At 37.6% G+C, this 27,500-nt stretch overlaps 2 protein-coding genes and 1 non-coding gene across 4 annotated transcripts in view; all 3 read right to left on the bottom strand.

Annotated features, from left to right (window-relative positions):
• The window catches only part of LOC137982855 (box C/D snoRNA protein 1-like), a 28,194-nt gene extending 24,832 nt beyond the window's left edge, over positions 1-3,362 (bottom strand). The window contains exons 1-4 of one of the 2 annotated variants that reach the window (XM_068830024.1): positions 3,243-3,362; positions 3,038-3,139; positions 1,355-1,440; positions 542-645 (exon numbers count right to left, since the gene is read on the bottom strand). In XM_068830024.1, the coding sequence (XP_068686125.1) occupies positions 542-645; positions 1,355-1,440; positions 3,038-3,139; positions 3,243-3,324 (374 nt within the window). In that variant the 5' untranslated portion in view covers positions 3,325-3,362. Of the gene's footprint in view, positions 1-541; positions 646-1,354; positions 1,441-3,037; positions 3,145-3,242 lie in introns of both variants that reach the window. The other variant, XM_068830023.1, reaches the window with a different exon arrangement.
• A 7,924-nt stretch (positions 3,363-11,286) lies between these two features.
• LOC137983564 (programmed cell death protein 10-like) lies at positions 11,287-21,896 on the bottom strand. The gene is made up of 9 exons (XM_068830719.1): positions 21,740-21,896; positions 20,364-20,420; positions 18,701-18,758; positions 17,599-17,664; positions 15,616-15,672; positions 15,178-15,247; positions 14,425-14,518; positions 12,132-12,214; positions 11,287-11,518 (listed from the first exon to the last, which is right to left on the bottom strand). The coding sequence occupies exons 1-9, from the start codon at positions 21,815-21,817 to the stop codon at positions 11,431-11,433; spliced, it is 651 nt and encodes a 216-aa protein (XP_068686820.1). The 5' UTR covers positions 21,818-21,896; the 3' UTR covers positions 11,287-11,430.
• Trnaa-ggc (transfer RNA alanine (anticodon GGC)) lies at positions 16,309-16,381 on the bottom strand. The gene has a single exon. It is a non-coding gene; the product is annotated as a tRNA-Ala (tRNA).
• Positions 21,897-27,500: the final 5,604 nt, after the last annotated feature.

Below are 27,500 nucleotides of genomic sequence, written 5' to 3'. Positions count from 1 at the left end.
TGCGAAAATAAACATAGTAATACCTGGCTATAGTAGGCATGTTTGGAATTTTTCAATTTTCCCTATATTTTCTGTAATTGCTAACTACGATTCTCAGTTGAGTCAGCCACTTTAGATGTTTCGCAACAAAGTTTCAATGTTTGAGTTCCCATGTTGTCAAGGGCAACTTGCTTTGAGTAACTTTTACAACTTTTAGTCCCTTGACAGAAACAATGAAGCCCACCGAAATTGTGTAACAGTAAATCAAACCGGTGACCAATGCCAGTTAAATGACGTCAAAACCTGAAAAGTTACCCTTGGAAAGAAAGCAATTTGCCTTTGACAACATGGTGACTTTAACGCTGAAACTTTGTCGTCATCAAACTTCCCTAGTGACGCACTCAATTGATAATCATACATGTACATGTAGTATCCGTGATTTACATTTGTAGGGCACTGGTTTGGATTCTTTGAAAGCTGAAAGTTTTGAAGGATCCAGTTCACCCTAATTACATAGAGGCAACATTTAGCTTCATTATTGTGGGAGACTCAAGAAACTTACGTTTTGTTAAACTTGGATGAATTTTCTTTCCTCTTTGACATTCCTGGTGGCATTAGCCGCAAGTCTACACCACGTTCCTTAGCCTTCCAACGAAGAAGAGAAGCCTAAATAATAAAGACCACATTTGAACTTTAAGCACTATGGTTTCAAAAAGTGGCTGATCTCATTACTACTTATAGACATTTTGCCTGTTGAGATCGAACAGGGGAGCTGGGGTGGCGCATGTAGTGTTGAAAGCACTCGCCTCTGACAAATGTGGCCGGGGTTCGATTCCCAGACTCGGCGTCATATGTGGGTTGAGCTTATTGGTTCTCCACTCTGCTCCGACCAGTTTTTCTCTGGGTACTCCGGTTTTCCCCTCTCCACAAAAACCAATATTTGATTTGATTTGATTTGATTTGATTTAATTTCCATTAGTGTCTCCAATTAGTGTTCTTCTGCTAAATCCAATGACACTTAAATAAAGTTCTTCTTCTTCTTCTTCTTCTTCTTCTTCTTCTTCTTCTTATTATTATTATTATTATTATTATTATTATTACTACACACTGACATCAACAAGAACGAGATTGAAAAAGGTTACTTTACGTTCAAAAGGATTTGCTTATTACATACACCTGCATATTCCAAACCATTCAGCTTCTGCAAACTAGCCAGACTATCAGGAAACTAAATTACACATAGGAGGAACAAAGATAGAGACAGGTAAAACTGTGGGCCATTTTCTTCAATTTACCCCACAGTACTAAAACTTGATTAGTAAGATCAGATAATTATTATGACTTAAAAAATAATTCATTATTATTTTAACTTTACCTGATTACCCCAGCGTTTCCAAGATTTCCGACTATCATGTGCCACAGTATATGCCAATCTATCCACATCCTCCAAGAATCTATAATCTACATGTACATCATTCAAATAACCATCACTGACAATCACATAAAATAATGAAGGCCCGACAAAATTAATGTCTCTCCTCAAATCATGCTAGGTACATGTACATTTTGTACCAGTGAATAATTTATTTTAATTATTTATTTGCACTCATACCTGTACATGTAATTTATCAGGTACAGTCTCTCATATCATTCATGGCTATCATTATTATCAATCATTAATTCTCTATTGCATTGCAGAGTAAGTTAGTGTCACTCAAATGGTCACGATTGTTGATGATAGTTCCAACTATCGCATACATACATGTATGAGCATGAACATTTGACATGACTGTTAAGTAAAGTTTTTTTTTTTCTATTTGACAGAGTGGATGAATGTGAATGATAGTTTTTGGTCTCAATGCAAAATGGGTGCTGCATCATTCCGTGAAAAAATGGTCATACAGGACAAGTAACTTTGATCAATGAAAATGAGCAAAAAATCAACAAAATCAGACCATAAGAAGTAGAGTGTGGTAGTTTGACATGCACAGAGAAAAAAGTTAAAATACATCTCGTAGGTGTTCGCAAAAGTGGTCCATCAATCTTGTCCCTGTTTCGCCTATGTAGGTCTTCTTACATAAAGTGCAGGTTTTACAATAGATGACATTTGCGGAGATGCATGTAAAGTGGTTGGTGATTTTAATGGATCGATTCGGTCCTGAGATCTTAACCATGTTAGAAACAAAAAAACAAGTTTTGCATTGTGTGCATGTACATTTGAAGGTTCCCAGTTGGTTGTCAGACTTAAATGCACTCCTAACCAGAAATTCAGCCATGTTTTTTTGTCGCATTTGAATGAAATAAGTGGTGGTAGAGGAAGTAGATGTTTAGTTTCAGGATAATTGCGGAGATTTTTGAGAGTGACATTTTCTGATACTCCAGCAAAAGAATTTTCTCTCTACTTCTTTCTGAAGATGTGGTTCAAACACAGAATACAGGGCCAGTTTTGAAACAAGTATTTCTTAAGTGGCTAATTTGCAAGGAAGTTAAATTAAACAAGTAATACTTGAATGGCTTGGCATCTCACTTGTCACAACTGACGAGCCACAGAGCCAACAAAATATATATGTGTACCTTTCACATTCTAAAACACTAAACTTCACTGACAAGCCGGCGAGCAGCTCAAAGATAATTAAGACCAAACCGGGCTTACTCGCCTCATACAATACCCTGCTAATGCCAGCAGAAGGATCTCATGTACATATTAAACCTTTAACTCCCAGTGGCCACTTATAGATTAACTTTTACTCTGTCTAACACGTTACCAGAGGATTTTACTCTTCAATGCAATTGGAGCCCCACGGGCCTTAAACTTAAAAGGTTAAATTATATTAATAGGGACCTTCCGATTGGAGTGAGAGGATGACAATAAGTATTAAAAAGCTCTCAGTTATGAGCACACAAATTTAGAAAATTTTCCTTCTTAAAACGTAATGCGCGCGCCCAGTACAGAACACTGTGGTCGTAAACGTTCTCCGAAGGTCGCTATTTAATCGGGCCCCAAGATAAGGCAGTTAATCTGTGTTTCTTGTGAATTCGCTCAAATTGAAATAGTTACCTGATAGTAAGTCGCTGTCTGTATATTTGGCCACCGATATGAATTTTGTTTTGCAACGGACACCAGAGCAAAGAAATTGTCTTTTGTGACCTTTGACGCATGCTAAGCTGATGAAGAATACAACACAAATTACTCAACACTTTGGCAAAATTTCCTGCTGATCTCAGGGCTTGAATTTCATCAGACGTTTCAGCATTCTATTTACCTGCATGTTTGTCTTTCGCACCCAGGGCAACGGTATTTTGGATTAATCTTACCACATACAAGGCATGATCCGTTGGCCACATTGTCCGCCATCTTCGTTTCTTTGCGACCCCAAGTCATCGCGAGACTGCATCAGAATAGCTCCCAGTCTTTTTTCCGTCTCACGAAACTTTAAGAGACGTGATCAAATCACAGATGACGTAAGACGTGTTAAGAGCAAAGAGAGGGCTCGAGGCGATGGCTATGGATACGTTTTACTAGTTGAGAAGTGATTTTGGACGGTCGAGAAACATTTTCGAAGTTCGACAATTTAAAAACATATTCGGCGGTGGAGAAACACGTTCGTCGATCGCAATAAGAGTTCAGACCATTGAAAATAAAAAGAATTCTTTCTTAGATCTGAAAAATTCTAACTTTAAGTGCTTTTGCCCGCAATTAGGGCTATTCGACGCGGGCAAAGGAGGAAAAAAGAAAATTTAAAAGTCCCATTAATACTATCCAATGGACAAACCTAGAGGCAAACTACTTTGTTGTGTGAATTATAGCCGGAGTGAGACGGCGAGGCGAGCTGTAGTCAATACTGCAAATAACATACAATGTTATGCTTTTGAGAATTGCACTCTTGTATCAGTAATTCTTATGTAATCGTCCTTTAGATTCTCTTGTAGAAGCCTCTTGACATCACCCAGTGTCATCGATATTAAGAAACTTATTGCATACCGCCATCCGCCTTGACACTCAAAAAGCTCTATTGTCGAGAGCCAGGAAAATAGCAAGAACAGTTTGGACTTGCCCTTCCAGGTGGTCGTAAAAATACTCAACATAGCTGGGGTTATCAGAGGCTCCGTTTTGTCTTATTTGCAAAATAAAACGTTGATAAGACAAAAAGAAGTTCTCTAAATCATGGTGTGCTCCAGCTAGACGATGATTCAATAACATAACGCTGACAACAACAACAAAATACAACCTCCGCCACTTTGGATTAATACACTTCAATACCTTTACACACCGTTAGAAAAGGATGGTGAGCAATCTCCTCGACCGATCTATGGTCGGGATTCTCGTCCGCGGTGACAACTTGATTGCCAACCGATGAAAATTCCCGTCCGACAGGAAACACTTTTTCCAATGGTGTGAACTTTTATTTCGATCGACCAACGTATATCTCGACCGTGTAAAAGAAATGCTTTTAAATTGTCGAAACTACTTCTCGATCTCCAGATGATTTCCGTTCAACCAGTAAAATGTATCTCAATCGCTTTTGTCCAGTATGGCTTTCCATCGCTTTCCATACTATGGCCGAATGTTTCACAGTTCCGTAATAACGAATTAAAAGTTATTAATGATGACGTCAGTTATGCGTATGTTTTCTTATAAATCACGCACGGATGAAAACCAATCAAAAAACAAGACAAAAAAGGCAGATGACACGCCATACCACCAACCTGGTTTACAACCCGGTGTGGAACACCGCGGCAAAATGAGTGCGCATGCTCTGCCTCGAACACAAATCGATTCGAGCTTTTGAGCTCTTTGCTTCCGAGTTGATTCGGCGGTGGAGAAAAAGTTCTGGGACCTTTGATGATCAAGATCTCACGCTCAACATGGACTCGACAGAAAAACTAAACAGTAAGTCCCAGTTTTTTTCAGCAAGAAAGTCAAAAGAGGTAAGCTTCTTTTTTAGGCATCAAATATTTATTTGTTTATGTCGTTTCCATGAAAGAATTAATTATAAGCTTAAAGTTATCTTCGCAAACCATGTTTGCTCGTGTTTCGGTCACACCGTTGAAGGCCTTAAAGTTGTGAATTTTAAACTGAAAACATTTTTCGTTTATTGTTTTTCGCTTGAGGGCAATTCCTCAAAAAACGCTGAGGGTTTTGACACAACAGAAGTTTTAACCTCTGACATGTGATACGAGAGCCATAGATTCTTCTGTGACTTGGTTGTCCACAGAAGAAGCAATGGTTTGTCTGGTAGATGGTGATGCTCTCTCTTTTTCAGCTCTGTGTTGCTTTGCAGGACACGCTAGGTTGTGGTATGCTTAAATTTAATTGATCTCTAGATTTCTGTTGATTTCATTGTCCCAGTCATCTGACCTGAAAAAATCTTGTGGAAAGTGTTGATATCTGGCTGTCTGTCATTTTGACTGTCATTACTTACACAATGTGAGCAAAATACCAGGGGGGTACTTTAGGCATTATTGAGATTATTGTATAAGATAAAGTGGCTACTAACGGATCTGTGCAAAACCACCCCGTCACATAATAAAGCAGCTAAATAATTTTCAACATTCCTGCATTGTGTGGATTCCAGGAAAGCGCGGGAACCAGTCTCGCTGACGAGAAAACATTCGTCACCACAGGACCATAAGCTAAGTCATAAGCTTAGGGACCAGTCATAATTTAAGTTGGAGGGGGGGGGGGAGGGGTGGGGTGGAGGAGAAAGTGCTTTTTATTCCAAATTATTTTCAGACCCCTACTCAATAGCAACCATGTTTTCTGCGTCTCCGAACCTCACAAGATAGTTTGAAACGCCAACTTCAAGTTTTCGAAAATTTCAAAGAGACTGGTAGAAGTATCTTTGACTCTCGCATTCAGGATCATTATTTCTCCTACACTAACGCCAGTAAATTCCGAGGAAGATATGAAGGGTACTCTGAATTTGAGACAATGTAGGTATGACACGTGTAGTAATTAAAGTTTTCTCTGCATCAGTCAGTGAGGTATCCATGTCAAACGTTTCTAAGGCTCTTTTGAGGCCCCTCTGTAAATGATCATCACGGCTGGCTTTATACAAACGGTGAGGGCAATCCGCCTTTGTGGTTACTTTGCTCATATCCACTACATCGCTCATATCCATATATTGAAACAGGTAATCATGAACATGCGCACAAAAACCACGAAATGCTTTTGTGTAAGTGTGCTCATTCAGTTTGAAATACATCAGGTCCGGAACTTCCAATTATTGCCTTGGGTCTTACATAAACAAAATGATGACCTTCTTCTGTCTCTAATGTCTTCTCGTCGTCTTTAATCGGGCCTTTCGTAGTAAATATACGGTGTGCAGCTGGAGTAATATACACTAAGCTTTTCGGTAATGTTCGTGCTCGATTAACATCAGTAAGGGTCAAAATTCTGACATTCCTCCTCTTTTCAAATCCCTCTGATGTACCAGGACGTAAATAAGCTTTGTCATCAGTGCTGCGCATGACGCAATAGTTGCGGGTTTGCGTGTCTACATTATTAGAAAAGAAAGATAACCTTGATGTTTTTAATGTGGCCTCTTTGAAAGTGTGTATTCTCGTTATCATTGTCCTCTGCTTTAAGGGGCTTTTTGAAGCAAAAAGGGCCTTTCCCACAATGTCGCCGTGCTTGCAAAGATTTAATATTTCTAGGTCGTGATCGGTTGTAAACGGTGTTGGCAGATCTAATCGCTTGTTTTCCTTTTTGTAAAAGCTTATAGTTGGCAATATCAAGAAGGTCACTTTTTTTCACTCTCTTGTTTGTGTATATAACGGTGTCATGTCGACGACCGTGGTATGTGGCCTTGTCTTCTATGCATTTTGTTACAAATTCTTCATCTTAGCTGTCCAGCAACTGAGACGGTCTTCCTTGTGAAGAGATCTTCCTTCTTTTAATTCTATTTTCTTCAAATAATGATTTAGCCTTGCGTTTTATCATCTGCTTCACCTTTTGACCCTTTACATCTGCCATTAAGCATTCAGTATCACGGATTCTATCTTGAGTGAACTCAGTTTGTCCCTCTGTTTTTTTATTCCTGCATCCCAGACTCTTTCTTCTCTGCTTCAGGCTAGTGAGACTTTCCAATTCTATTTGGTAGGAAGACAGCTGTTGTTTGAGGCGCAAAGTTCAGCAGCTATCATCGCATTCTGCCACTCACCTGCAACATCTATTACCTTCTGATTGTCTCTTTTAATTGAATCGATGTTAATGCCGAGATTCTCAAGTTCGGAGTAAGATCGTTTGTATCATGTAAGTAAAGTCTTCGCCACTTTCATGTCCCATTCTGCATGTGTCTATTGTATCCAAAATAATTCTGAGTATGTCGCTAGTCAACTGCTTTTCAATTTCAGCTTTAGAGACAGATGAAGTGATTAACTTGTGAAAAATTTCAGTTAAGTTTATGTCATCAGGCCTGAGTACCACAAACTTGCTTGTTTGGAATTGTGTGTTCACAATGTACACTAGTAGACCATACCTATCATGTAGTAAGCAGTCTTGAAAGGAAACTTTCTCATTCTTTGTGAGGGGTGATCCAGGAACAAAGTCTGTTTTATACCCTAAAATATTTCGAGACAGTAGTCTAAAGAAAGGATACTCTTTAGAGATTCCTTACCACCGCTGCCGATTTCCGGAGATATAAGCTCATAATACACCGCAATCAGACCGTTCATCTTCTCGTGCTCCTTCGCTTGTTTTGTTTTTTTTTACAATAACAATCTTAAATGTGGCAAAATTTCACTTAACGAACAAGTTTGGCTCGATTTTCTGACATTTTGAGATGCCGTTTTAGAGTTTTGCCTGTTAAATGATCGCGCATCGTTAGAGCGACGTAAAGTCACTTCATCTTGCATGTTGTGGTCTTCCAGGAAATGGTTCTTTCGGTAATCCCACCTCAACCTCACTACGAGAAAAAGTTTTTTTAAATTACATACCTGAAAACACTGTCCATAGTAGTTTTCTGCAATAACCATCAGGCGTTCCTAAAACAAGCTACAAAAGCAGTGGGTTCTACTAGTGCTACATTGCTTTATGGGTAGATTTCAGTCCGGGTTACAAAGTTGTTAAATGGCTGCTCTAGAGGAAGAATTAGCAGTATCAGTACTCTTTATGTTTGGCGAAGAGAAAATCAAGGCCAACTTTGGAGCAAGTAGAAGCGATTTAACAGAGGCTTTTAAAAAGGCTTTTCAGATAAGTATTACAAACGATCTGATACTGCAGCATTATGACAACGAGTGAGAAGAATGGATAAACGTACCAGACGATTTTACTGCCTCGACAAAAATCAAGCTTAAAGTCATTTCCAAGCCGTCAGTTCCTGTACAATTAAACTTTAACTTGGTGACAAAGTCACATTCCAGTAAACAATTCAAGCTACTTTCAAAGCTAGCTCAGGCAGCGGGATGTTGGTTGTAGACAAAACGAATCAAATTAAAGAAGCTCAGCCATTTGAAAGTTATATTATCCGATTCCAAACCCTCACAGTGCACGACTCCAATACTATAATGATGTTGTATCTGTTTTATACACTGAGTGTTTTACAGATTTTTCTTCAAAGGAACGATTCCAACATTACTTAATTGCTGAAAGAAGGTGGAGATTTGAAATAGAAAGTGATATAAACTCTTTGGCTTCAAAAGTGGATGAAATCAAAAGCAATTCAGCAAACTCAGATAGTGGTCATTCGTAAAACATTCAAAGGTTACAATCTATTCCACATGCTGCAAATTCTGAAGATGTTTTTCGGTGTGAAAGAGCTATAGGTGCCTTGGAGAAAATGATGAATTCCTCTCAATGTATTACGAACAGACTGTCAGAGAAAAAGATTTAGTTCCAGAGGAAAAGAGCACAGTAAGGTATGTTGAACTAAAGCTTAAAACTTTAGAAGAAATAAAGGGAACACTTTTTCACATGCTGGACAATGTCAATACAGTACTTCTTGCCTTACGTAGAAGATATAACCAAAATACTTTCACTAAAGCCGAAGAAGTGAGAAGGAAGAGAAGAATGAAAGAACAAAAAGCCAGTATTGCTGTGAAAGTGGATGAAATCAAGAGCAATTCAGCAAACTCAGATAGTGGTCATTCGTAAAACATTCAAAGGTTACAATCTATTCCACATGATGCCACTTCTGAAGATGTTTTTTGGTGTGAAAGAGCTATAGGTGCCTTGGAGAAAAAAAGATGAATTCCTCTCAAGGTATTACAAACAGACTGTTAGATAAAAAGAAAAATTGTTATCTTCCCTTCCTTGATTTAGTTCCAGGGGGGAAAGAGCACAGTAAGGTATGTTGAAGCAAAGCTTCAAGCATTAGAAGAAATAAAGGGAACACTTTTTCACATGCTGAACAATGTCAATACCGTACTTCTTGCTTTACGTAGAAGATATAACCAAAATACCTACACTAAGGCTGAAGAAGTGAGAAGGAAGAGAAGAATGAAAGAACAAAAAAGAAAAAACAAGACCAAGAAGCTGAAAGTATTGTCAAGGCAGGCTAAAGAGGTGTGTAAGCTTTTGACTGGGAATGGAGAAATAGATATCACTCAAAAAGCCAGTATTCCTGTGATTGATAGTAATAACCCCAACAGAGAAGCACTTCACACTAAACTGAAAAAGAGATTTCACCTAGAGCCTCTCAAACAGCTTATAGAGCAAGGATATATCAGTGATTGTGTCATAATTGAGATAAGACAAACCATCGAAAGATTAGAGGCCGACAGGACCGCTTCAAGGAAGAAAGAAGATAATCAGCCAAAGCTTACTGCTTTTTATATGAGCAGTACATGCTCTAATAGCAAAAAACTTGACAGTGACACAGACAGTGAGTCCACATCAACCTCATCTACAAGTTATGATTCGGATAGTAAGATTGTATAACATTACTTTATGCATGTAATCATTTGTTAAAATGCCGATGAAATTGTTTCAGTGTTACACTATAATGGATGTTGTGTTGATGCACCTACTATTTGAGCATTAAATCTTTTTGTCAAAATGCTGATGAAATTGTTTTAGTATTACACAATATAGGACTTAGTGTAAAACTGAATCAAAATCAGGTCCTTACTCAAGTATCATGCTGCTCAGTAGGGATGCTACTTAAAAGAAACTTGAAGACTCCCCCAAGGTCATCTTTCGGCATTTTAAGGCCCCCCATATTCCATCCAAAAAAAATTAAAGGTCCCCAATTTCTCCTCCACCCTCCCTTCAACTTAAATTATGACTGGTCCCTTTGTAACTCTTGACTCCAGTGTCTTAAGTCTTGACTAAACTCATAAATTAGAATATTTTTGTTTTACAAGGAAGTATTTATCCAATCGACATTAACTTAAAATCTGCATGCTTAGCTCATTACTCGCTCTGAAATGTGTTACGTGACTTTTTAACGGCTAAAAACAATGTAAACCTTTTATCGGAAAAAAGGATTGAAAAGTCATCTTATATCAATGTTTTTTTGTTCCTTGCTCAAGTACCCCTATCGAGGCTTTATCATTCTGACTTTTTAATCATATCCCTATCTTCACGGAAACGTTAATTTGGAATTAAAAGGAAAAAAAGGTCAAGTCACAATATAAATGTCCATAGAAGTCACAATAAAAATGAACGATGCCACATTAATAGGCACAATTATACGTTCATGATTGTTTTAAGCAGTTTCAAGCAAAAAGTTGTCGGAAATTTTTTGGATAAACATTCCAAAATGTCCAAAACAAGCATTATGACGTCATTAGTCAAGAAATGTCACGTAATAAAAAGAAAACTACGAGTTAAATGCATAATTAAAAATGAAAAGGTTAGGATTGTCCAATTATTAAAATTCTGAGAAATGGTCAAACCTGACGTTTCGTTCATGTTGCCTATATGTCAAATAAATAAGGACTTAATGCAATGAAATTTGTCCCTTCGTCTTACTAAATCACTCAACTGTGTAACTTGATGGTAGTTTAACGAAAGTCACCTTTTAATGAAGGCAAGTAATAAAATATTCCATATATATTCCTACATGAATGTCTTTGTTTCACATTCTACAAACGAGGAACTTAAAACTGGGGTACAACGCAGTTACGATCAAAAGCCTGGATAAGGGTCGTTTTTGTTCAGAATGATCTTGTTTGTGATGTTACGATAATTTTATCATTAAAGGAATTCCATATTACCATTTTCGAGTTCTTTTCTCGTGATTAACTAAAGATTTTCCCGAAACACGGATCGGTAACGTGACATAGCCCCTTTAAAATGAAGACAGCCTACGCATCGTCCTGGGAATGACGCTCTGATCATGAATTCATATTAAAAGAACAAGATTTACGTTTAGTGTGGACAAGCTTTATTACTCCCAGTGTTACTGGCTACAAACTGAACAAAACAAGACAACTGAAAGCACTAATAAGCTGATAAAATAATACAAAAGGTGAATTTATTTTACAAAGCTACTTTCGTGAAATAGTTCATGATCCCCCAGCGAGTTTAAACATGTACAAGATATGGTTTGTCTGATTGATAAGTCTGTTGGCGCTGACATAAACCGCTTCTGCCCTGAAACAAAAAACCAAAACAACAACTACAATAACAATAACAATAACAGCTGTACAACCAAAACAACAAATTGAATGACGAACGTAATTAGTGAATTGCTTTGGTTTTGCATTACTTCACTCAGTGATTGGTTCAAAGTTCTCGCGCCATTTTTTCAACGAATCAGAAGTGAAACCAAAACCAACAGTGGCTCGCACGTGCACATTTTCCCGCGCTTTGTGTCGGCTACGTGTAATTACTTCGATCTTTGATTGGTTTTTTGGTTTGTCTCCGTCCTTTTTGATTGGCCAAAGTAATTACTTTGGTTTTGGTTTTACGGAAATCGATTGAAACTCGCTCTATAACAGCAATACCAATAATAACAACTACAACTGCAAGAACAATTACAATACAACAATAACAAAAACAAAGTGTGACCATGCCAAAGCAACTTTCGACTCTTTGGGGTGTAAAGGTTGTTGCTGCTATTGTTATTATTAATGTTAATATTGTAAAACATTGTAATAATTTATTTTTATTTTATTTATTAATTTAATGTATTCATTTGTTGCAGTTGTAGTTGTAGCTGTTGTTGTTGTTATCTACTTCCCAAAGGAAGATCCTGCAATCAAACCTTTGATCCTTGAAGTACTGCTTTAAGGTATCACTGAAGTTTTTGGAATACTTAACAAATTCCTTCTTGTTCCGTTCCAAAGCCTGGGGAGAAACAAATTCCATACATAATGGACACATGACAAATAACATAGTTAGTCGCATATCCAAAATGGCCTTTAAAATTCTAAATACCGAACTTGTGGGAAGTTTATGGTCACATAGCAGGGAGGGAGTCCAAGCGAAGGGCTTATCGTCACCAGGAACTAAGGTGAAGTTGCACAACCAATTCGCTACCACAATGATACCTACAATCCGGGTCAATAGACTTTGGGACAATTGTCAAATTTTGGGCAAAAAGTAGAGAATTTACTGTACATGCTTCCATCGTTATATGAGCAACGCGTGTTTGTCTTTCGCTGCCGTTTTCTCAAACTTTGAGAAAGCAAAGTTTTTGGTAGAGAGTTCCAAGATTTCCTGGTAGAGTTGGGTGCATGCTTTTTCGTTCTGCGCTGGTTTATTTGAATGTACAGTAACATAATGACAAAAGGTTGTATTTCTTGTGCGCACAGTCTTCTTAAGTATTGGATGATTTCTAAGTGGCACTCTGAGCATGTTGTACGGTGTCTGATTGTTTTGTTTACACGGATGGATTCTTCGGGACAGAATTTGTACAGATAATTCATCGACTGAAGCCCTCTAAATAGACCATTTTCGAACTCTCACGGCTGGACTGGATCTAGCATGAAATGGAGGCTAATGCGGGCAAATCTTTTCACACCGTGGCAAATTAATTTGCCGCATTAGCGTCCATTGTATGCTAGATCCAGTCCAGCCGTGAGAATTCGAAAATGGTCTATTGTAGGAGATAAATCATCCAATCCTAAAAGTATGTCTAAAGTATCCTACATATAAGCGTTCACCCTCCAAGAACAAGAAATTCTCCTTCAGTAGGGGGCCAATGACTAAGGAGACCATGGGCTTCACACAAACCAATACCCTAGCTCCCAGTACTGAAAACACATTCACCAAACCACTGCTTAGGGATTTCAATATTAAAACTCTGAAGTTGGCAGAGGGTTTGAACTTAAAAACATCTTCATACAGGAAAATAAATTTCCAGGGTTGGTTTAAATTACTGAGTTGTAACGTGTACTTGTTTTTTCTTACAATCCTCGAATAAACGCCACATACGCCACATTGGGTGCGGCGTTTATTTGGGTGCGGCGTTTATTTGAGGGCGGCGTTTATTGGTACTTTTTCTTCCATTTGCGGCGTTTAATCAAAGGCGGCATTTACTACTTCCATCGAGTAAATATAGTACTTCAATTTAGGGAAAAAGTAGCACAATTCTCCGAGTGAAGAACTTTGCTAATGCTTTTCATCCGCTGTCAGTATTAAAACCACTGATTGCCAAAGAAATGTTATAAAGTGTGTCTTAAGACTGCTTTATTTTCTTTATAAAGTGTGTCTTAAGACTGCTTTATTTTCTTTGAAACTGTCATTGTTTTTCAAAGTTGTATGTCACCTACAGTAAGTTGTATTTTTAAAATCTAGTTTTCCGACAAATTTTCACCGCTTTTACACAATGCATACGGTAAAGAGTACGAAATACTTTATGTCAGATATATAACATATTCCCTGGTTAAAAATTGTTCCTGAAGACCCAGTTTGTTTTTGCTTCCTTTGTTTCAAATTATGATGTCTATAAAACAAAGGAAAGTTAAAAAAAAAAACACTGCTGTAGTCTGGAAAAATATTTAACTAAGGAAAAATTCTAACTACGACATATTATACAGGAACTTCAAAATACAGTAAAAAGTCACGTATAAGAACCTAGATTTTTCAAACTTAGCCCAAATACATGTAGGTTCTTAATTTGATAGAGGCACCAGCGATCAGCACAGATAACTATATACTACAGGGCACATGTGATATGAAATATATTCCTGTATTACACTGTAAATAGTTATCTAGAATACAGCTTAGATAACCATACAGTAAATTTATATTTCCAAAGTACTCTAGAGCAGTGTCCATTAAATGCTGTGTTACATTTCATCTGTGTCTTCAGTTTTCTAAAATAAGAACCTACTGAAAATTCTACTGTAATCTTGGTTTAAAACCAACATCCTGCAGGATGGATAAGGCTTCAGAGACTCCATTCTTAGTATTTTACAGTATCTGTTACATGTACTATATATAACTTTAACACCTTTTGAACTCCGCCATTGCTCACGGCACAGCGAAACCAGTATTATGAAAAGGAGGCATTCAATCCTGTAATGTCAGTTGTTTAAAAGTAAAACGTTTACCTCTTTATACTGTGCCATCTTTCCAACTGACTGACAATGCTTAAAAACATCATTAACAGCATCCAACAGATCCTTAATAGCAGTTGCAATGTCCCTACAAGTACAATAAAAAACTTAGTTTGCCAATACACTTCCAAGCAATCAATGCTAGAGTTTGATAGGGTCAGCCATCACTATTATACAAGTTGTACATGTAGTAATATTGTTATTAAAATACCGGTAATAATATACACGTAGTCACAATAATGAACAATATTATTCGGCGAGCTTGAGCAAAATGTCATGATTTGTCAGCGGCAAGCAGATCAATATTATTAGCTGAGCACTGACAAATCACGATACTTTGCGAGTTCAATAATTGTTTTATCATGCAATGACTGAGTTTGTTTTTCACAATTCGAAACATTAAATCAATTCCTGAAATCTCAGAAAAGCTGACTGCCTTTATCACACAAGAGCATGGTTTCAATAACGCATGAGCTGAATATTATTTGCAGCAAAACACTTATTTGTAGGCAGTTATTTACAGGTCACGTGGTGGGCTCTCGGCCAATGAAATGGAAGGAAAAATACATCGATTTATAATTGTTATTATTATGACTGCAAGGGCAACAACTAGTCTTAATATTACTGCACAAAGTAACATACAATGTACATACATGTACACAAAATAAGATCTAATAATGCAGGGGAAAAAGTTACAACTTATGCAGAATGATGGCCCATCCATTTCAAATCACATGTGACACTCACTTTATCGTTTGAAGAAACTTTTGTCTGTTGCTGATTTCAGCAGGAATTTTCGCTAAGATGGCCTTCAGATCTACAACAAAAATTAATTTAGAATGAGGCCTTGGGCAAGGTCTAAGACAATATTACTGACAAAATTACATGGCTGGCTCATCTCACTCACTGATAACGTATACAGTGTCTAAGTGACACGACAGGCTGTAATTTTCTTTACAATGTACATGTAAGAGCTCATGATAATTATTATCCAAGGCTGTTGCCTAACAGGAGCCCGGTAGCCTGGGGCTCCCAAAGAATAGCTCTGGGCGCCTTAATTTTTCACAGCAACACCTTTCACTTCATATGTTGGGCTCCTAAGTTCTCAGCATTTAGCTCTGAGGGCCCCTTTAAAATTTTCTTAGGCAGCAGCCTTGATTATCATTAATTTTTTGCAGTGATTACCTTTTGCTTTCTTAGATAATGAGGCAAACTCGGGTTCTTTTATGGTGAAGGAATAATCTGTGGATGTAAACCAAAGCTGTGATCTACATTGTACACCTTTTTTAAAGCAAAACTTTGACCATGCTCAAAATTTGGGGAAACAAGTTTGAATACTGGGGAAGAGGAGAGTCTGATACACTTCACATTCCACAAGTCTATTATTAACCCATTGACTCCTGGGGGTTCCCCATTGACGAGTAAAATCGTCTGGCGTTAGACAGAGTACATGTAAAATACTAAGTATGCCTGGTTTAAGGGTGCATTGGTTAAGGTCTTCTAACAGCGGCAACCATAGCATCTTTTGTTGAGCAGATAGGATTTTATGGTCACAAACACCTCTGTTGTTTTGCCACAAATTTCTTTTCAACCTCCTCCTTGTTGATAGACTAGTCGCTAGGCAGCAAAATTAATGACAACTGAGAAATCAGAGTCCTAGAAACCATTGTAACCTGCACCAACTCCTCTCATTTTTCTTATGTCTTTTCACCTTTTGCCATGCAATTAGTCTATCATTCTTGAATGAAATAAAATGCATATTTGAAGGGCGTGTTATAGGCGAAATGGAGAAGTAATCTTTGCACTTACATGTGTATCTACACAATTTAAGCAATAATATCATTATTGTCTCTTACAGACACCTAAAAAATTCAGGGCTGGCTTCAACAGGATTCAAACCCATGACCTCTGCGATGCCAGTGTAATGCTCTACCAACTGAGCTATGAAGCCACTCAATTGGGAGCAGGTACAATGTACATGTACAGGTGTAAGTGCAAAGATGTATGTACATGTACTTCTCCATTTCGTCTTTAACACGCACTTCAAATAAAAGTTAATTACATGATTGTATGCATGTATTTATTTCAATCAGCAAGTCCTTTCATGGAAAAACATGATCCCAACAAATTGACCTGGGGTCCGTTTGTCAAAAGTCCCAAAACTTTACGGGCCAATTTCAGGTGTCACAATTCCCTCCGTATCTCAAGAACGGAGAGGATTTAAGTCGTCAAACTTCACAGTCATTAACTCATTTGGTTTTTTGTTACCTTGTAAAAATGTCAAAAAATCTGCTTTCCAAAACAAGCGGTTGACAGTTTCATAATTGGCTTTTCGGGCCCGCAAAGTTTTCGGGACTTTCAAGAAACAGGTCTCTGCTCCAAACTGTGTGGCTTCACACAGTACAGTAGCTCACTTGGTAGCAAAGAGCATGCACCAGCGTCGCAGAGGTCACGGGTTCAAATCTCATTGAAAACACTTGAATTTTTCAGATGAAAATGTATAATTACAAGAGACAATTGCTTTAAATTTTGTGTAGTTAAGTGCAAAGATTACTTCTCCATTTTACCTATCATTCTTCTCACGGCATGTGCATTACACCTTCAAACATCGATACTGTCACAGTAGTTGCATTTCTCAATCTTAGTGTACTAACTACGCTGTAAATGGCCATTCTTGTTTCTTAAAGAACCTGTAATTAGCATTAATTTAACAATTCTGTTTTATGGAGATAATAATAATGATGATGATGATGATAGACTTTATTTAAGTGTCAATAGTATTTACATGTAGCTTAGGAAAAACTAATTGGGGACACAAGTGGATTGCTTCCCATGTTGTTGTTAAAGTTCTTCAGTGCACGGAGGTCACTTGTTATTTTAGTCTCATTTTGTCAGCTTCAAGGGTTGACTCTACTGTCAGCTGTTCCCCCAAGAAGGCCTCCCAGCATTGTCAATTAACACTGCAAGACCATTTGACCATCCTGTCAAGCTATTAAATTTTTACGCCCTTGGCAACTGGTTGTCACAAAATTAAATTCATTCTCCAAATGTGTGGTCTTAATGGCATTAGTACATGTTGTTCGCTTTAGGATGTGGAAATTTTGAAGTACATGTACATCATCACCATCAATCATGATGAAAAACACAAAGTCAAATAAACAAACTAACCTTGGCTGTTGTTTGCAGCACAGAGAAGAAGAACTTCATTCATGTTTACTGGTAAGTTAAAAGATGCTGAAAATAAAAACAGGCAATAAAAAAAAAGTTTAAGTTTAAATATTAAAAAAAATTAACGTTGGTTGAAATCAGATTCAAATGAAATGACACATCAGTTGGGGTGAATAATAATAATAATAATTTAAATTATTATTATTATTATTATTATTATTATTATTATTATTATTATTATTATTATTATTATTATTGATGAGTAAAATTGACTGGCATTGGACAGAGTAAAATCTATAACTGTCACTCTTGGGCAGAAAAGGGTTAAGCACCTCTACATCCACTCCAAAACTATGTCCCCATTAACCTATTGACTCCTAGAAGTGAGACTTTCTAGAGTTTACTCTGTCTAACGCCAGACAATTTTACTCATGAATCAAAGGAGGGCAGTTTGGGAATTCCTTTTACAGAGTATTTACCAACTTTGTTTGTGTCTAATCATTGTTTCCTTTCGACTGTCAGTGCTCATGCAAGTTGTGTTAACAGATTTTTGTCATGATACACTCACGGGTGTTATAAATTAATACAGTTCCTGCCAAGGAAGTTTAGTCAAAAAAAGGTATTGTCTGTTTTTCTGTGCTCTAGAATGACCTTCTTGAAGTTATCTGTCATAAAAATAGACTTTTTTTGGTATGAATGAAAATGTTATTGTGAAAGCGAAAACAGACACCAACAATTTTTCTGTTCAACAGCTATTAAAAGCATAGGGATCGCAAACAGACAGAATACGGTTTTTTTACATAGCTTTAAATGATGTCCTTTATCTTGCAAACAAAATCAAATAAACATTCTAATAAAGTGCACAACCTGGCAACAAACTCTCCAAATGATCAGACAAAGAGCACAAACGTTCAAATAAACTGCAAAGTCATTTATTATACACTGTACATGTCTATTCACCTTAATGATAAAAGTATTAAACACAAATAGTGAAGAATTTATGTAAATGAACAGAAAAAGATGTCGTGCATGAATTGCAAACAGAATATTATCAAAGAGAGGTTCTAATATAGCCAGACAATAATTATTATGTAGTTTGTACCTGATTTCAAAATTTCTCCAACAATTTGTTGTGTGACCCCTGGAATCTCTTTCTCAGCCTTAAGAGAAATAATGCAAACTATCACTTAACCAACCACATTTGATTGATTTTTTCTTTATAGTTATTCCCAGAAAACAGTCCAGTACATTGTATACATGTACATGTATGTACTTAGAAATGTCCAAATGTCCAAATGACCAAATTATAGCCAGTCAAGGTTTTCAAATCACAAACTAGCCTATGTGGTTTGGGCGTCACCCATTTCAAAGAATCGTCATCATTATCATGGAGGTTTCAGTAAAATTTAAAGTTGGCAGTTGGTTTGGCAAGAGTATCTGACTGTATCAAGAAAGGGCGTAAACAGTACCTTTCTCATGGAATGTCTGGGGACACGTTTTTAAAAGGACCCTGCCAAACAACACATCTCAAAAGCAAAATTGATGGTCATGTTCAGACGACTTCAAGCTGTCATTGCGAAAATGAACATTATTTTCAGGAGGCAGTGTGACGCAGTGGTTAGGACCCTTGCCTTGAGATACAGATTCCCCGGAGTCTAGCCCCATTCTGGCCACTCATTGAATTTGTTCATGTTAGTCCCTGGTTTAACTTCTCGGACGCACTTGTAAATAGCCAACTGGTTTGCCTCCGGCCAGTTGGGATTCTTAACAGTTGTTGTTGTTCTGTTATGTCATTTCATTGATTATGTTTCATTGGCCCTGAAAGGCCCCTATAGGGAGTGGTCAATTAAGTACATGTATGTAAGTATGTAAGTATTTTAATATTAGCTTTGAAAGTAGAATCTGTTTTAAATTACATGTATTTCAATTTAGGGAAAAAAAGTGACCAACTTCCCTTGGAGAGGTGGCCAATGCTTTTCATTGGCTGTCTGTAATTATCGAAAATATTTGCATTCCACTTCTGTCTGTCCAGGGCATCTTCAATTAGGAGATTGCAGAGCATCACATCTTTGGACACTACTGCTGATAAACAGTATTTATGTCCATGCACTTATTTTGAAACCATTAGCATTCAGTAATAAAATTATTGTGATAAGTACTATCCTTAAAATAATATTATGTTCAAAATTGTCATTTGAAGCATTTGTCAGCTTTCATCGTTACTAGTACATGTACACAAAGTCCAGTGGCGATGGGTACAGTACTTCCAATGGGACAAGAGAGCCAACTTTGAAACAAGTGAACTGACAGTTTGGTTTTTTTTTTTTTCATCCATGTGGAACCTAACCTACATGTAACTTGCAACAGCCGCCAGTCTTCTTTGATTTCACCTGACGTTATGGCGACCGTGTTTTTTTTTTTTTTTTGTATTTTATGCGTCCCGTAATTTATATTAGTATTAGTATTGTAAACCACGCAAATATTGCATTGTAAACAGTGTTAATAATGTTTTAAGTGTGATTAGATTGCGATAAGGTCGGCGACCATGTTGGTGGAAAGAACAATACTGAAAACTCATTTGGGAATTGACTCTATTATTACCGGTATGCAAACCTTAAGCTACATGACCATTTTTCTATTGTTTTGGCACCAATATGGCAGTCTTATCACATGAGTGTAATCAAAGAATAAACATGGCATAAAATTAATTGAAATTTGGTAAAAAAAATGATAAAATTACCCTACAATAACTCTTTTTTCCCAACCTTAGCAAAAGCAGCTCGTAGCTTTTCAACCACTTCTGCATCAAAGGTAGGTTCCAACTAAAACAACAAGCAATAATACACAAGAATATAGCACAGGTAAATAATTATCAAAGAGGGCAATAATTCTTATTTTTATATACGTAGACCTTCACTCAACAAAACAAACACTGTGATTGGTTGATCCTTGGTCACATGCCCCTGATCAAAATAATTCAAATGTTTTTCCACTGGGATACAAATCCGCAGTTGCTGCCCGCTCCAGATGTTTTGCTGTGATTGATGAAGGAAAAGTCTAAACATACATTTATAACAAAGCACTTAATGTCTGGTCCCTCAGGAAACTAGTTACATGTATGTAGTTTTGTTTTCCCTTGAGTCCTGATGTTTCAGGACTCTTGGGAAAACAAAACTCACTGTTTCCCTCAGGACCATACATTAAGTGTATATTATTGCTACGGAGGTTACGAGGCAGCCATTCTTATCGTGTTCGTTTTGAGATGGGCAGATTTCTGGATGCCCGCGTAATGCCCACAGTATCAAGGGCAGTGTTGCTGCACATGGCACGTGATCCATTTTGATGCCTCTCAGCGGCATTCCACTTACTCAAGGTAATTACTAGTTTACATGTATATTAAAGTCAATAGGCCACTTTCAAAAGTACCAAAATACTCTTTGTTTGCCCACCAAAATTTTTGCATAAGCAAATTGTCTCAAGAGAACAACTGGAAACAATTTATGCTTCTGCAAAATTTTGGAGGGCAAACGAAGAGTATTATGGTATTTCTGCAAGTGGCCTATCAAATTTCATATTTCTCAGAGCTGTTTATAGGATCGACAAATTATTAAACTCCTTCACACCAATCTATGTACCAATGCCTCCTCCAATAAAAATATGTAACAAACAATTCGTTCTTTGAAATAAATGACTGAGATCGAAATTGTTAACCCCGCTACATTGAAATGAAGAGATGATATCTTTCAATGGCGATTCGTGGATATTCGGAAAAAATCCGAGTGCTCCATTGCAGGAGTCGAGCATCCGAACTAGTAATCGGAAGCCTCATGTATAAGGTGGTACTGTACACTGTAGGTTTGACCATAGCCTCTCCACGGAGAGGCTATGGTTTGACTCCAGCAAGGCGCTAAGAACACTCCGACTTTTTCCCGAGTATCCCCGAGAGTCACACCATTGAGAAATATCATCTCTTAACTCGTTCTTTGAATGAGAAGCCATTTGTTCTTAATGAACTATAAATTAACCAAAGTATAGAAGACATCTATTCCATATATAGAAGACAATAATTTCTCTCCAACCAGCTCGTCGAGAGACAAATTTAAGGTTATTGTTCAAGTCAATGTCTGTGCGCTGAGCTTACCTCGCGAAGTGCTGGCTTCACAATCGTTTCCAGTGCCAGGTTTGGCACTGGTGTGCTTTCTTCTCCATCTAGAGCCATAAGATATTTGGAGTTCTTAAAAATTAAACCTTATCCGCCATGATGGAAATAGCATTACCCAGAGTTCTGCGTGAGTTCATCTTTTTTCGCTCTCGTTGACCAGCGGCTACTATTTGACTAGAATATAAGAGATCACATTGTGTCCAATTATCCTTTACAGAAAACCCATCGATCAGAAGGACGTTGAAGGATCTGTATTCGGTATAACCTGCGATCGGGCCCAATTGAGTATCGCTCTCATGTCCTTACGCTTAAAAATGGCTTCAGTGTCGTCATGCTCAGATATGGAAATTAGCTGCTTGTCACGACGCTCTCGGCTTGATACTGTCATGTCGGATATACGACATGCATGAGGTGTCTTATTATTTTCGCCCGAAATGGAATCGGAAAAGCTCCTCAGAATAAATTCTCGGAAGGAAGTATTCCTTATTTTGGTCCGGAGCAAAATTTCGAAAACTTTGAAACCGCGAACGGAAGTGACACAACTGAAAAATGTTTGGGTTGCATTTTTGTCAGAACATTTCAAATTCCTGATTTAAGTAAACATGACCCCACTGAGGCCTTTTGTGTCGCTATTACGGTGTTGCTTCTTGAAATCATAAAAATTTAAGCAGTAGAGGACGTTTTCCGTGTTTCCATAGCCTCATCTAAACACGAAGGGTTTGCATAACTGTCAAGAATTCTCCCAACTCCCCCAAGTGTTTAGATGAGGTTGTGTAAACTCGGAAAAAAGTCCTCTGTTGCTTTTATAAAATATTCCTCAAAGATAATTCGACAAATGAAGGAAAATGCCGATTTTTTACTTCTTGCTTGAAACAGATTTTCTTGATACACGCTCATATTTCTACCAGCCAATTAAAAAGCGCGCCTGACAATACATAACCAGTCAAAATTCGTATGATGTCACAGTCATGTTTCCATACTCTCATCTAAACACAGCTATTGACCAATAAGAGAGTGCGTACTATCCTAAGTATTTTATAAAGAGAAGCAGCAAATGTTCGGAGTCAGAAGCCCATGAGTAGGAGTTTGCCTCTGCAATACAAACCCCATGAGTCAACCTTTGCGCGTATCTTTCTATTTTTAGAACGCCACGGTTAACAGCTGATGAAATTATGGCCGCCGAGAAGGATTTGAACACGAGTGATGTTTAGGCTCTGTTTACAGCTGCTGTTGCTTCAACTTCAGATTTTTTTTTTCAAAAACCTTTAAAGGAAGAGCGAAGAGAATGCATCCGAAAATTGGTGTGAGTAAAAGAAGAGATAACAGTTGTACTTCCTACGGGATTTGGCAATAGTGTTATTAATACAGGCCCGAACATTCTAGAAGAAAATGCATCACGGTTCTTCTCCCACGAACTCGAAAACGCTTGTAGTTGTGGCGAGTCCTTTGGGATATATTCGGAAGCAATAAGTTGCGAATCCAAAAAGGACCGAATAGAACTTTAGGGCTGCCACATTCGGGGAATCAGCCGAGCTTGACAGAGAAATTCGACACTGTTTACGGAATCGCTGAACAATCTGAACACACTTCTAACAAAATGATAGCTGAGTAGCTGCTGCTGAAAAACTAGAAGTCTATTTTCCTCATATCTATTTTTATAGCATCTTTCATTGGCATCTCAAATATTCGAGTTTAAATGAAGTTTATTGTACTGTTGATTGCGCCTGATGATGACATGAAGAATTCGGACTTTTTCTGCCATTTTATCTCGAAATTCTTTGTTCCTTGATGATTTGAACAGAGAAACTGCACCAACTGTCAAGCAGGATTTGCAGAAATAGCTTTGATTGCAGACATCAAAGCCAGAGTGCTATTTTGTTTTTGTCGCGTCTTTACTTGAATCGCAGCGTGAGGGTAATTTCCGGTAGAATCTGATTGGCTCACATTTATAGCATGACACATAATAACATCACTCTTGACAGGTGGGCGGCAGACGATTCGTCAAGAAAACTACGCTTGGTCGCAGGTTAGTAAAAATTATGCAGTCAATGAGTTTTTTTAATGAACTGAAACAACAAAAACGTAACAGTAACAGAAAGAGCAAAGTGGCTACAAATCCTACAATGAAAAATAAACCGCCATCGGAGCAGGGCGGAAAGGGCAAAGACATATCACAAAGAAAAAGTAAAGACCACGACATCATCTGTACAGATAGTGCGTTTAAACAACAGTGCCCAATAAAATGTGACGTTTTATTTTCGACAAATTGCACTCTTTCTAGAGTTGACAGAAACTAGCCAATCACAAGAAAGTTACAATTTGTGTTTACAATGAAAAACAAACGGCCCTCGATTTTCAGATGTGTCTCACAGCCAGAGAAAAAGTGAAAGAAGAGGTTTCAGCAGATACAGCACCCGTAATATCAACAACAACTAGCATTTTTATTTACAGTGCATCCCACGTGAACGCCTACCTGGCGTCTTGTTTACATAAGGCACGGGGAATTAAAGAGCTATAAATCACTTTCCTGGTCCGGATAATGTAGCTTTGGCTTTAAATCTCGGCTCTTGGAGGCCTTTCGGAGACGGTCAGCATGAATAGAGTGGCTTTTGCATTTTAATATTCATGCGATGTTTTTTTTTTTTTTTTCACTTGTCAGTAAGCTCCTCAAAATGTTAATCGTGCCCCGAGGAAAATCCGCATTTGCTTCCGCAACATCCGCCTGACTGAATTTGCTTCTGCCACCAAGACATCAAGAAATTCAGCGAAGATTTGCGGCTGGCTTTTCCGAATTTCGATGTTATCGGATAATACTTCGTCAAACGCTCTTGATGAGAGGAGTTTTACTGGTGGAGTTGCATCGTCCCTGCTTCTGGCTTGCATTGCAATCATGGGCTTCCTTTTACTTTATGTTGTGGTGAAACATGCATTTAGAGGTTCTATCAATTCCAGAACTGATCATGAGCCTGTGGACTTAGATGAGGATTCATGCGATGAAGCTTGTGGCCTTGAATGGACGCAATCAAAAAACTAAGAGATCGATCAGTGAGTTTTAGTTCTGTAGCTGCCACTTTAAGTCAACAAAGGATCACGTTCTCTTCGCCTCTTCAACTGCATCATTGTGGTCAGATTTTCCGAATTGGGACCGAGGATGCCCTTAAACTAAAGGAAGTTTACCTCTCAGACAAATTTTATACGATAGTCTTTTGTCATAAGACATCAATTACGGAGGAAATTTGATTTTCTTGTTAAAGACATTATCATGATGGAGGTTGAAAACCACATTTTTGGCAGCGAAGTTTTTTTTGCCACTGAAAAATTAAACGATTAGATTTAATTTCTTAATCATTTCGTGCCTGTTTCTGAGCCACAAATAGATCTAGAAATGGCTAGAATTAGAAATTTTACACTTTTATGGCAAACAGCCCGCTAATTTGAACCTGGCTGTTTGAATCGTTGTAATGTTTCAAAACGGTGAACGTTAGAAGAATAATTGTTGAAAACAATACAGCGATGAATATAACATCTAGGCACCTAGAAGCAAGTATATGAATACCCAGATTCGAGCAAAATTAAACTATACATATCCAGAGAGACAAGTTTAGTTTTCTTGGTTTTTCCGCGGCTTAAGTCTTTTAAGACGGTAAAATTAATTTGGACTTAGTGGTTCGAGTAAAAATGAATTGTAGATATTTAATAAATTTATCGACTGAGGTGTGAAGATAACCTATATCATTTTGTTATCAAGGTTTTGGAAATGTGTTTTTCAAATGTTGAAGATTTGTAGATTCCAAAATGAAAGTATAGTCAATCATCGTCACGACTACTGAAGAGTCGTTCTCCCATTTCTACCAACTAGTCAAATATAATTGCCAGTTTAGATGATTTAATGTTCATCCGTTGATTAAAAAATACAGCCGAATGCTTTCTTAGGGTTAAAACAAAAAGGCAAATAAGTGTCTCCGGCGTATGCAATCAAGATAAACGTTACATGGGATCGTTCTTTTACATGTCGTGATCTGAATTTAAGACAAAATCATTCGCCTTCTGCCCTAATGCTTTTAACATTTGTTTTAACAATCCCCTGCTGCATGTTATTATGCTAACCATATAAATGGGAAATATGACCTCTTTGTTTGCCAAATATCGAAAAAAAGTTTATAAATGAAAGGATGAGGCGCGAGGTGTTTTTTTGTTGCGAATTGTATACTTCCAGATATCACTGCGTAGATATCCTAAAAGATATCTTTTTACTTCTCATGGGACATAATAAGTAGGCACAAAGAAAATCTCCCGTGTGTGCTTCAAGGGATTTTCTCTCCAGGCTTCCTGAGGGCGTCCTCTACACCAGATGGTGTTCTCACTTTGAAAGGAACTCGATATGGGGACCTCAACGTCTCAGATTTTACTATTTGTCATTTTAAAGTGGAAAGAACACCCGATCTTTTTTACAAATTGAACTCAATGTTTTGGAAATTTGAAAAAGCTACGGAAACAGTTCAGTCCCGTTTCACTCACTAGAGAAGTACTAACTGCAGAAAACCGTGACTCGAATTTAATTATGAGCAAGAAAACGCTCCAAAATATGAACCTTTTTACTCAAAACAAACTTTAAAAGATATTACGTGTGATCACTCTCTGTTCTTAACAATTTTTTTTCCAAATCACTTGCCAGATGTACCTGAATTTACTAAAAAAACACAGGTATATCTTCATTTCCTTGTCACGGTATCTCTTTAAATTTAAGCGAAATTACAGACGATTCTTACTCCACTTTTTGGCGATAAGAAAAACAAGTGAGACATCTTCGAAAAAAGTCGAACAATAAACATACGCAATACCTTTATTTAATTTTGGCGAAAGTAAGTGAATATCCCGACATTTCTACCAAATTTGTTTACTTTCGTTAAATTAACATTTTCTCTGAGAGGTTCAAGACTTGCTGTTTTTATTATCTTCCGAAACATATAGAAAAAACAGGTGGCTAAAACATCTTGGCTTTAAACCCTCGCGGCCGGTGAGAAATCCGAGAAGATAAACTGTCATGTCATTTTGTAGGAAATGTGGTCCCAAATAGATCCCCTCCTCCGTTTTCATTTGAAAATGCAACTTCTTCTTTACGAATACGGTTTCCGTCCACGCGTATCTGATGAAAACGATAACTAAAACGGAACTTTTCAAAAACGCTCGTCAGAGTGGAACTTTTCAAAAACATTGTTTTCGTGTGTACGTGTGGAAGGACGAAACCGGAACTTTTTGAAAATGCTGATGTCACAGTATCAGTTCCAATTAACTCCGCGCAATATTATAAACTTATTCAAGATGACCTTAAACCTATTTGCCTGTTTTCAAGCAAATTTAGCTTTGGTATTTCTTCATGCAGACTATTCTAATTAAAGATGGTGCCAATTTATTATTTCGCGGGCTCATAATAGCGAACACTCATGCCTAAGGTATGCGCAGTCGGGTTATCAATCAATCGATTCATCGTACACGTGTGGACAGGCGAAAACGCAACGTGTGGATGCGGATTTTTTTTGGAAACGGAGAAAAAAAGTTGGGTTTTCAAATGAATACGGATACTTGTGGACGAGGCCATGGAGAAGATTCTCTGTTGCGTGCTCACGTTGTCGTTAAAACCTCAAATTTGGTGATTTCACGTCGTCGATGTGCAGAGGACAGCAAAAATATGTGCTAAAAATCGTGCTGCAACCGCAGCACGAGGATTTTTTTCCTCTTT

This window comes from Montipora foliosa, chromosome 13 (genome assembly GCF_036669935.1).
Source record: "Montipora foliosa isolate CH-2021 chromosome 13, ASM3666993v2, whole genome shotgun sequence".
In the NCBI taxonomy this organism is placed as follows: Eukaryota; Metazoa; Cnidaria; class Anthozoa; order Scleractinia; family Acroporidae; genus Montipora; species Montipora foliosa.
The sequence above is the reverse complement of the archived record's forward strand: the minus strand, read 5'-3'. Positions and strand labels throughout refer to the sequence as shown.